This window comes from Mytilus edulis, chromosome 4, assembly GCF_963676685.1.
Source record: "Mytilus edulis chromosome 4, xbMytEdul2.2, whole genome shotgun sequence".
Lineage (NCBI taxonomy): Eukaryota > Metazoa > Mollusca > Bivalvia > Mytilida > Mytilidae > Mytilus > Mytilus edulis.
Window position 1 is genome coordinate 72,939,679 of NC_092347.1, and position 12,368 is coordinate 72,952,046.

The following is a 12,368-nucleotide window of genomic DNA, read 5'->3' on the forward strand; positions in this document are numbered from 1 at the left end:
TAAAACTTGACAAATATTGTCTGTAAACTTTCTGAGGCAGTATGTACAAATTGGTTCGTTTGCCAATGCTTCGTTCAATGCCTAAAACACAAACTTCATAAAAAAAACCAGACACAAATAAAGCAGAAATTTTGTCAGACTAGAACTTACGCTTCCTGTCAAACAAGTCTACTCTACCGCCAAGTTTGTGTAGCAGACCCATATAGACCAGAATTCTAGCAGCATGGTACTTCACATATTTGGCATACTTAGTACTATGGTTAGTGTAGTACCATTCATCTGAGGGGAGGAGTAACTGCATCAGCATATCAGATATATCTACATCATTTAGAGGTTGGTGGTTGTTAGGATTAAGGGCTATAGAGGCTAATGATTGGAGGAGAAGGCACAGCAGGTGCTGAAATAGAAAAATAGAAAATTATAAAATATATTGGTCAGGTAATTAACTATTGATCAGCAGAGGTCAGGTAATTAACTATTGGTCAGCAGAGGTCAGGTAGTTAATTATTGGTCAGCAGAGGTCAGTCTTTCAAGGTTTTTTTATGTAGTGTTTTGCACTGTTGTTTGTTTTTTGATTGTTTCTTTTTTCCTGCTGTGATTTTGTCAGCATCTCTTCCAATTATGAGTTTTTATTTTTTATAGGGTATGTTCTTTATTTTCTAAACTTGTAACATATATACATAAATGTTTTGATGCAAAGATTTTCATCATGGTCACAAATGTTTGTGTCAAAAGAGATAAACCAAAGTTGATCATAACAGAATTAATAGAACATTATTTTTCATTTTATATTCAAATGCAATCCATGCATTATTTTGAATTGTTATATTGTTATATTCATTTAGTTGTTTCCCTTATGTATGTCAACATTGTGTTGTCCATTTTTCAACATATACATTTAACTGGTTTAGTCTTGATGTTTTGGAGGATGAGTGTCAATCAGAAACCAGAAAAATTATACATAGATTTTTTTTTAAACCTACAGGATCATGGTTTGGATCTAAGGCTTCAACCAAAGTCTTCAAATGTCCATCTGTTACAATACGATTCTGAACTTGATGTCCATGACTCATAATGGCCAAAATCCTTGCGCTAAGAATCTGAAGACAGTGATGAGTACAGTGTCGCCATCTAGTACTTGGAGTACACTTTTGACGAGTACCTATGATTCTCTTATGCATGGTAATGTTGTTGTGTAACACACTGAGTATCTGACTTGGATCTGTTTGAGTTAAGATAGTCAGTGGTAGTCTTTTAATATTAGATGACTTTTTACATTCAACATCGTCATCTGACTTTTCCTGACTGTTCTCATTTGAACTGGAGTTTGATTTTTTACAATGCGCTGATGATGATATTCTAGTAAAAGCACTACTTGAATGATTGCTGGGTTCATCTGGAATATTTACACCAGTAGGACACGATGAATGTTTCGGACTTCTCTGGACATCAATACCAGAAATATTTACATAATCGACAGTTGGTGAATAAATGGCAGATATTTCATAATTCTTATGTACAATACATATATCCATGACACGATTAATGATACTGAGAGCAGTGAAGTGTAAAGATTGTCCCCCTTTGAGAATTTCCAACGAGGTTTGTAATAATTTTGAAAGCTGTACAAAAATTTTATATTTCCCGTCCAGGCACTCATTTTTCTGCAGCTGTTCATAGCAAGTCTGAAAATAAAACAAAACCATAAAAAATATTTTGAGCATGTAGAGCTTGACATACCAGTAAATAAATTGAGAATAGAAATTGGGGATATACATTTGTATGTCAATCAGACAAAGAGACAACAACCCGAAAGAAGAGCAGTATATACATTTTTATTATTCATGTTATTTGTGTGCTGACCTATAGATGACAATTTGTTTGTCATTGGGTTGCTGTCTAATTGGATTGCTGAACACCCTATATCTCTGTTTATTATAATTTCAGTGAGACTTTGATGATTTTCCGTTAAAGTCAATTATTAATTCACATCCTATTTAAGTATTGAGGCCCTCAACTCTTTAATTTTCTATGCACCATTTATCCTTTGTTTTTCTCCATCACTATTGAATATTTTATCTAGGATTTCATCATTTAATGAATATGAAACTAAATTGAACATTTAAGTGATGTATCATCCAAAGCTTCCGTTTACATTTCATTTCAAAGATTAATCTTTAAATCCTTGGGGGAATTGTGTATTTATTCTGAGTTTTATCACTGTAAACACTGCATTTTTTAAACAAACATTAAGTATCCTTTTTTTGTGCAATTCAAAAAGAAAAAATTGTAAATCATTTGTCCTCTAGCGTTCCATGCTTCAAAGAATGCATGTTAATTGTTTATAAAACTCAATCCCATATAATCTTACAGCTGAATATTGTAAATTGAGAAATTAGTACAAGTGTTTATTATTGCAATTTTGGATGACATGACTAAAATGCAAGATGAATTATTGCAATAACGGCAAAATCTGAATACAGATACAAGTATGAGATATCAAAATGTAATGTTCTTGTTGTTGCAACCTTTATCTACTAGCACTATTCGCATTCATAAAAACCTTGCAATAATTTCTGAATTTACATAAATCTCCTTCCCCTTGATCTCCACATGGTAAATTTGATTAATGTGTGTACCTTAAGAAACACATAAGGAAAAGAAAGGATCCACAAATTGTCTATCTGGCTGGTTAATTTTTTCGAAACTTGTTTAATGCAAGTGACCTAGTATCCATGTGTAGCAATTACTTAAAAATAATCTTGTTTGATTGAGTGGTTCATCTGATAGGTGTTTGCTTACCATCCGATGGCAAATATTTAAATGTATATATTCGGGAAAAGAACAAATAAACAATAAATCTATGACATGATTTCTACAAAATGGGTTGACAACTTGACAGCAATGAAAAAATGAGAAATTTGTAAGTCACTGGGGAAAAAAGGGTATGTTGTATAGGGCTGGGAATTTTGACTTGCAACAGAAAACCTCTCAACCCCTCAAACAGTTGCTGTAAGAGTCTTTAAAATTTTAGACAGCTTGGCATAGCTTGGCATCTAGGATCTCAGATTTAGTGTCCCTATTCTGAAGAAATGTTGCTGGGTATTCATATATCCAGCATTACTGAAGTCTGATGCCCTAGTTGTTGCATGTTTGGATGTCCAGGGGCAAATGTTTCATCCATATTCAGAACAAGAACAAATTAACAAATAATTTTTATAAAATAGGTACTTTCTGCAAGGTAGTTGATCACGGAAAAGATATTTAGGTACTTTCTGCAAGGTAGTTGATCACAGAAAAGATATTTTCTGAACTAATTTTCAGCAAATTACGATGTATTTTAACTTCTAACTAACAACGGATGCCACTGTTATTTCTAAATAATTATAAGAAAATATCTTGTTTACCAAAGGATGAGAGCTCTTAGCAGGCCAGCATGAAAACACTACTAAACGATAGTGTAAATAGATTAGAAACTGTTGTTTTTTTTGGGGTATAAAACTGGAATTAAATTTTTATAAAAATCAGTGTTATAATTCAAATAAATATTAATTGTAGTTAATGGTACATTAAATCATTTAATTTAAATGATTTAATGTACCATTAACTACAATTAATATTTATTTGAATTATAACACTAAATTAATACAATTTTCTGGTATTTTTTTTATCATTAACATTTCCAAATTGAAATCAAATATAAAGGTATATTAGGGGGGGGGGGGGGGGGAATCTGAGACCACTGCATGTGGTTAAAACATATATTATTCATGATAATCAGTGTGTTTCAATCTATTAGGTAGAAACATAAAACTAAGAAGATAAGGTATGATTGCCAGTGAGACAACTCTCCAACAGAGACCAACTGACATAGTAGGTTAACAACTACAGGTCACTGTATGACCTTGAACAATGAACAAAACCTCAACTGCATAGTCAGCTATAAAAGGCACAGAAATCCATTATTCAGTCTTGAATTTCAGTTTTCATTCATCATGAAATTACACTCTTATTTCATGTCATGCACACATACAACCATACCCAATCCTAATAAATGATTTGATTTTTGGTGTTTTAACGCCACTTTTAAGCACCGCTTTTGTGCTATTTCATGGCGGCCAGTTCTTAATGGTGGAGGAAGCCGGAGTGCCCGGAGAAAACCGTCCACCTTCGATAGGAAAACTGACAATCCTAGTCGAACTCACAACCTCAGTGTTGACTGGCTAGTGATTACAGTAGTAACTACTTAGACCACTCGGCAACTGAGGTCCCTACCAATCCTAATGTATGACCCTCTTGAAAATATTTATGACAAAGGATATCTAAATAAAACTCTTCAACTTTAGCAAATTTGTTATGTTGGGCTATGATTTAGAGACAATTTTTTTTCTAAATTATCAGTTGAATGTTGAAATAAAAAATATTCAAGACCCAGAGATCCATTTGTAAAATGAAAATTTGGATTTTATCATTGATAATTCAAATTAACTGAATGGCTTCCAAATATAGGTTAATAAATGAATGATTGTATCATAAGTTAATCATGTTGTTATCACATTTAAAAGAATGAGAAACTATTCTTTTCACATTGAATTTATATTAAATCAAATTGTTTTATATTGAATCAGTGGATCCAGTGGGAATACAAGCTTTTCAGAATTGTTGAAAATTTTTGCATTTTTCTAAAATTTTAACCCCAACAAATGCACATTGATCAGTGTACTGCACTACCTTTTAAATTCCTGGACCTATCAGTAATAAAATTTCAGATTCAGATGACAGTATCTATCTTTTAGATTAAAATGAAAACATGATAAAGCAACTATGATAAATAATTCATACAATTCATTTCCCTATGAAATCAAATGTCCTAATTATAAGTACATCAATTTCAAAGGTTCAATATGTAATCAATAATTGCAAGGAACAATGATAAAATCACATTACAGGAGCTTGTTCTAGAATGGAAATCAATGTCATTAACTGTTCAAGGAATTAAAATTTAAAGTGCACTAATGTCAAGTCATAGTAAATGGGTTGTGTCAGCTATTTCTAAGATATTGCATGTTTTGAGATAAAATTGGAATTAAAATAACATGTTTAAATTGCTTTTTTTTTAAAGGTGAATAAGGCCTCATATTTTTTACAATTCTAGAAACAGAAATAATTAAATGAAATGCCAAAAAGAAAAAGAACTCAAACCATGTTTTAATAAAGAATGGTACATGGAATAATGAAAGTGAAATATGTGGATTAATTAACACTAAACAAGACTAAATCACAAACATTTTACTCCTGTCATTATTTGTAAATTATAGTTGATGTTTTAGCTAGTATGTAATGTTGAAATTAAGCCTTATTCAAGGACATTTGGGAAAACATTAACTTGTATTTTTCATACAGTAAGTATTTTGATAGTTATCAAAGGAGACAGAAAGTATTCATCAATATGAATAAAACATAAATCAGTATTGGACAAGAATCTTTACTAGTACACAATTGACATTTCTCAAATACTTATAAAACTTCTTTCCTTGACAAATACATGAAATAGTTTAGGACTTAAAACTAATATTTTTCAATTCATATTTGTTTCCCAAAATTTATCTTTAAAATGCTGGATTAAATCCGATTTTTTTTCAAACCATTTCTCTGATCAATGAAACATTAAGTTTTCAACTCCACTTCATTAAGATAGCTTAAGGACAATACCTCCTATAAGGAGTCATCCAATGGTTTTAGTCATATTGACAATTTTGCATATCTTGTATCAGGCCAAACAAAAAAGTATGTGTGTTTACTGTCACATGCTGAAAAACAGGGTAGGTAGGTCATGTAGGTAGATATTTTTTTTTTTTTTTTTTTTTTTTTTTTTTTTTATCTTTTTTTCATTTTTTACATTGAGCTTATGGGAGAAACATTGTGACTTTAACAGTTCTTAATCAAAAATGGCCAAAAAAACTTTAGGGTAGGGGATAAAAATTAGGATAGGTTGGGGTACAGTAAACACACATACATTTTTTTTGGCCTCATGGGTATTCCTGATAATTTTTTTCAGTTTCTTCTTTTCTATTATAGTTCTCAACATAAAAAAAGGCAAACAATAAAAAAATTAGTATGTAGTAAGTAAAAAAATATCCTTTTAGGAGTTAACTAAGGGTCCCCATCATATTGGTATTCATGTAGATCTCACATACCAGATCATTTTTTATGTTTACAGTTTCTATCTCCATGACCCATAGGGGCTTGTTTAGTACATACATGTACTAGTAATATATTGCTATCATCATGATCATATCTATAGGATAACGTCCACCATTGCCAGTTATTTGAGTAAAACCTCATCTGACAAACTTTTAAAAGAAAACATTTGCAATACATCATGTACATGGAGCCTTTCTAACAATGTGATTGTCTAAAGATTCTATGAAAAATATGGAATTATGGTGCATAAAATGTTCAGGAGGTGAGCAGATTACTACATTTGAAATTTCTATCTTTCTTTTCTGTCCTGTGCTATATTAATATCATAGAATAAGAGCAAGATCACCTAAGATTTACTTTAAACAAATTACTCAGCATTCACAAAAAAAAAATGAAAAAGGGGGAGGCCGTCTATTCCAAAAGTACTATTTGTTCGGCTTTGGCACCCCTTTTTGACCAATGATTTAAGTTATAACATATTTGTACTTTGTGTAAGTCTGTAATAAATAGGTGATAGATTAAATCAATGGAATTGTTGTCTCTTTTCCTGACGGCTAAAACGGTACAAACCTTTTTTTCCAAAGTTACCGGAAAAAAATATTATAAAACAGTACAATTGACGGAGGAAATTCCGGAAACACTGTGCTTGCCCAAATTTACGATTACTGGAGAGAAAATAGTGATATAAATATAAGAAAGATTCAAATTGGAGAGGAGATAAAGAATTGAGATAAAATTACCCAAAATTTACAATACAGACTTAAAATGACCCAGACCAATACAGACTACCTGTTTTGGTTTTTTCAGTAACCTGATATATCACTATGACTGAGTGGCTCTGAAGTAGCCTCAGTAATTTCTATTTTTAGTCAGATTTCATATACATACACATTAATTGCTTTTCGAAATGTACAAATTGAAGTTAATTTGGTTTGCCCTGACCAGACCAAAACACAAAGGACATCAAACAAACAACAGGAATTTAAAAAAATAAACATTCAACCACTATTTAAAAAGACTATTGCAAAATCTCCAAAATGTTATACAGCACCTGGGTATAGTTACAACATAAAATCATCATAGATTGTCGCTCAGAATTGAAGACTTGTGTTATTTGGTCGGCATTAATTCTGAGGAGAAAATGATAATATTTTTGTTTGTTTCTGCAGAGACATATAATACAAGATGTCTCTGGTTTCTGCCTTACTTAACGTGGTTATCACATGATTGTTAAATATTACAAAGCAGTTTATTTTTCGTAAATAGTTGTGGGAAAATTAAATAGTTGAAAGATTCCCTTTCAAAAGGAATCTCCGAAGGACAAACGTAGCATAAATCATTCTCTGGGATCTGTTGTATTTGACATGGTTAACACAGCTTCGACCTTGAATCTGTTCAAGGACATCTGAAAACGAAACATTAGCATGCACCAGTGTAATGCAAATACGCTTCCATAGTCAAGATACGGAATAAGTAACAATAGAATGAAAAAACATGCAGGGTTAATGTACACAGCACTAGATTGAGTTATGTAAATGTTGATTAAATTTTCTGCATGATGTTTTATTCGGAAAATTGTTTTGACAAGTCTTATAATAAGATTGCTGTACTCAGTCAAATGTTTCCAGTGTTATCTGTAATTAAATTGTCACATGGCGTTTGGAAGTGTTGTTGTAATTTGTAGCTTTCCAAAATGCAATTTCTCAACAAAAAACAGGAAAACTAAACTGGAAACAATTTCAAGCCTATAGTAGCAGTTTTTCAGATTGTCTAGAGAGAGAGAAAACCATATGATAAAAAATGTAATAAAAATAATTTAAAAAAAACAGAAAAACAAAAACATAACTTGAGGAAAGAAGAATGTATCTGAGGACACTAATGCCTCTGCTCAAGCTTTGCAATTTTCCAAGTTAAAACGGGACATTTCTCTAGAAAGGTAAATTACTCACTGCCAAAATTTAAAGTCTCTCTACGTGTTGCAATTCTTATCATTGTGTATGAGTTTCATTGCAATTGCAATAGACAAACTTAGTTAGAGTGCGGAAACGAAAATATGAAGAACGAAAAAACGGAATGACTAAAAGACGGAAAGATGGAACGGGATGGATGAGCGAACGTTCAAGTCGGGTAACATTTAATGTCGCCTTCGACCTAGGGCTGGGACATGATAAAAAATAAAGAAGAAAACAGATTAAGAAAACAAAAAAGTGAGCATGGACACAACATGTCCAAGAGAAGATGTTTATAAAATGTTGAAAAGCTAGGTAAAGAGACTGGGAAGAATGATGATGTTGGTTATGATGACGAGGATCACGATTATGATAATGATTGGTAGATATTTGCTTAAACATTAAGTATTGACAAATATTTCATGCATATTATGGACTAGAAAATATAAACACCAAATCTAATAGGGATAGTTTCTGGAAAGTGGCCGTCGACTGAAATCAAGGGCGTCAATTGAATTGCCAATCGGAAAAGGATAGACATTTTGCTTTGCAACAGGCCATTATCATATAGTTGCAAGGGTTCTTAAAACTTTGTTTAACACTTTCTGTACACGAGGTATCGGCTTACGTCCCTATTGCGACTAGACGTGGCTGTGTATTTATACATCCCGCACATCAAACTGACACATCTCTTACTCGTGGGTTTTGTTGCCGTATGGAAAAGTACATGGCTAAACCATGGCTAAACACATTTCTGGAGCCTATTCAACATCTTCGCAACCAACGTTTGGTAAAATCAGAAACGTAAATAAATACCAAACCTTAAAGCAGTGACTACCATGCATAATGCAGCTGTTACACCGTTTATGGATTGGTTTCATTCTCATAATGTATAATTACGTATAATAGAGCAAGATTCAGATTCAATAAATTTCCGTGATAAAATACCTGTAAAACTTGATTCATTAACTCGTTGATTGCTTTATCAATGGCGGGACAGTCGACATTGTCAGTTAGTGTAAGAATAATACGGATGTAATCTGCCAACCCATCTAATAAAGAGGGTATGCATTCGTAGTTAGATGCTATCTTCTTTAATCCATACAGGGAATGAGCAGTGTCATCGAGTGTACTCTTATCTGTAATAAAAAATAAATAAATTGATTAGTTGTATAGAGAACGTTTACCAAATAAACTGAGCAAATAATATTCATCAGACATATTAAAACACAAACACAAACATAACAAATCGATGTGTTTATTCTGATATTAGAAGATGGTGATAATGATTACACTGCTAAGCGACTTAATTGTTCGTTATAAAAGGACATATGACCCGGTGTTATACATTCTCAAATAGCTTAAGCGAACGCCCAGTTTTTCAACTCAATGAGAATTAAAAAAAGCAAAGTAACTAGTCTACGAAAGGTAGAAATAAGTTCATTATTCGACACAAATCTGTAGGTGTGTTTGTACGAAACCAAACTAACCTTACTATACCCTCATGTCCATAATAAATTAACAGATGCATTTCGAGCAGAATTTCATCTGAAATCATTAATCAGTAACAGGAACTCGTTTGATCTAACATACTCAGAAATTGCTCTGATATCTGATTGTCTTTTTGAGGTATTTCTGGGGCAGTGGGACCAAACTAAGAACGGCAAGTTTGTTTCTCTTGCATTCCCACGAAACCAAACTGTGGAGAAGGCTTTTGGATGTCAGAATAAATTCCGAATAAATATTACACTGATGATGTTTAATCAGATAATAATCAGCAGATGACAATTCAATAGTATTTTTAAACGTGTTGTAAACCTATTTATTGCATATTATCTTTGTCATTGCATATGGCTAGAACAGATTAATAGGATATTGTCATTAATATGAACTAGATAAATCTAAGCGTCAACTTACGGTCACGATAAATGGATCGATTATTTAAAATAATGCCGCTGCGTTGTTTATATTTTTCCATTAAAAAAAAAACACGAAAAGACACTTTAGAACATATTGTTGTATACACTGTAAACGTTTCGACGCAGGGTTGAGGGTTGAGTTTTGTTTTAGGGGAAAATCATGTAAGTGAAAAGTCCCGCATCAGAGATTTTTTTGGTAGGGTGCTCGCCTCCAGAGCGGGAAGTGGTAAGATCGATCCCCGCCTTGGCAAGACTAAAGCCTTTGGAATTGCCATTTGCTGCTTCTCCACTAAGCACGCGTCAATCATGAGTAAGAGCAAAGACTGGTTCTTTCTTAGTGTGGAATAGCAAGTTAAAAATGTCTTTCAGCTAAGGGACGACATCAAACATTCAATGTAGGATAAAAAAAAAAAAAAACTTAATTCATATAGTTTTTTCACTGCCCTCCCCCTTTTACCCCCGTCTTAACTTAATTTGGGAAAAATGGATTGACCAATAAAGGATATATATAAAATCGATGTCAGTTAAACAAAACTTGCAGCAATTTTGACCCCCAACCCAAACTATTTGAATTAAGTGTTTTTATCCTGCATTGATCATGTGCTCCCTTAAGGTCTAGTACAAAGAATTGTTCATATGCATTTAACATTAATAGTCTCGTCGTGATAAAGAAAGTAATAGCACCCCTGGAGGTTAAACAACAATCCATTATCAACTTAATTTAAAGTGAAAAATTCTTTTCTTTTTACCCAGTTATCTAAGATTCAGATGCTATTTCTCCGTGAAACTAAGTAATCTAAAATGCAAATTTGATTGTCTAAACTTAATATTTTCTTGCATGCAATGATAAGTGGATAACGTCAATATGAATTATACATATTCACTAATATTCTATAAAATTGAGTAGTTGTCATCTGATTTGAGCTAGCTAAATGGAACGGGTAACATTTTCTATTTTAAGAAATGCAAAAAAGCAAAATAGAGCGTATTTTCACGAAGACAAAAAAAAAGGTGATACTGACTGAAATTTAGGAGATTATTGCGTGCATTTATCATTGCGGATTTTTACCCTAAAAAAGGAGAGACAAAAAAAGGAGAGACAAAAAAGCGAGATTATAATTATTGAGATTTCAGGAAAATCTGCGTTACGATATATATGCGTCAGATATCAGAATGCGAGTTCTTATTATTTCGATCGTAACCAAATCGCATTATTCGCATGAATAAAAATCTCGCAATAATTTCGGATTTTCTAGTATATAAAATCAGAAGATGTGGTATGATTCCCAATTGAGACAACTCTCCATCTGATACCAAAAGGTAAAGGCTTACATGCAAGGATAACTAATAACTATTAGAACTATCGATAATATATGAAACATTCACAAAAACATATGCTAATAATAACACTTCCTTCAGTTGTGTTTACAGTATACTGACTCAAATTTATCTATCCAAAGAAAATTATACCAGTTTTCAAATTTAAATGTACTCCAGATAGTTTTATACTGTGTAATATTGATGCAAGATATCTCAAAATAGTGCTATCAGTATTCTGGTATAAATTTATCATTTTTCACGCTTTGCTTTTTGAAGTATTTCACTGAAAGTTAAATGATGCCAAATATAGCTTTATTGAAGACTCATACTAAGGAAAAGAGAACAGATATCATTTTTATTACAGAAACAAGTATTGTGTAATCAAGAAATCCCCACAAGATTTATCGTCAACGAAGTGAGATATTTTCATTGAAACTGATATACGGAACTTCTCACACTTCGTAATTGGTTTCTGAAAAGATACTCCGATCAATGCGCTTGATTAAGCTCTATTTAAGCACTTAGTAACTTATTTGTCGCCATCATTCCAGTAAACTCTCCTTAACTAAAGATAAAACAAATTTATAAATGCTTTCCTCCATTTGATGAACGTTATATGTCTCCGAAAGTAGCATTTGTTATAAGCGTAATTTAGAAGAGGCATTGCCCAAGTATTTATTTTTCAATTCCTTTCCTGGAATAATATTATAAATGCTTTCCTGCATTTGATGAACGCAATATGCTTCCAAATGCAGCTTTTGTAATAAACTTGATTCACAAGAGGCATTGTCCATGCATTTATGTTTCGATTTCCTTTTTTCTTGAATATTATTATAAATGCTTTTCTCCATTTGATAAACGTAAATTCTCCTAATGCAGCATAATGCCAGCATTTGTTATAAACGCAATTTATAAGATGCATTGCCCAAGTATCCAATTTTCAATTCCCCTTTTCTGGAACAATATAACGTATTCC

General features: G+C 32.2%; 1 protein-coding gene across 2 annotated transcripts in view; it reads right to left on the reverse strand.

The window, feature by feature from the left end:
• LOC139520423 (1-phosphatidylinositol 4,5-bisphosphate phosphodiesterase epsilon-1-like) overlaps positions 1-12,368 on the reverse strand; it is a 153,828-nt gene that overhangs the window by 86,366 nt on the left and 55,094 nt on the right. For both annotated transcript variants that reach the window (XM_071313018.1, XM_071313020.1), the window contains 3 exons: positions 9,102-9,292; positions 984-1,685; positions 151-397 (listed from right to left, as the gene is read on the reverse strand). In XM_071313018.1, the coding sequence (XP_071169119.1) occupies positions 151-397; positions 984-1,685; positions 9,102-9,292 (1,140 nt within the window). The remainder of the gene's footprint in view (positions 1-150; positions 398-983; positions 1,686-9,101; positions 9,293-12,368) is intronic.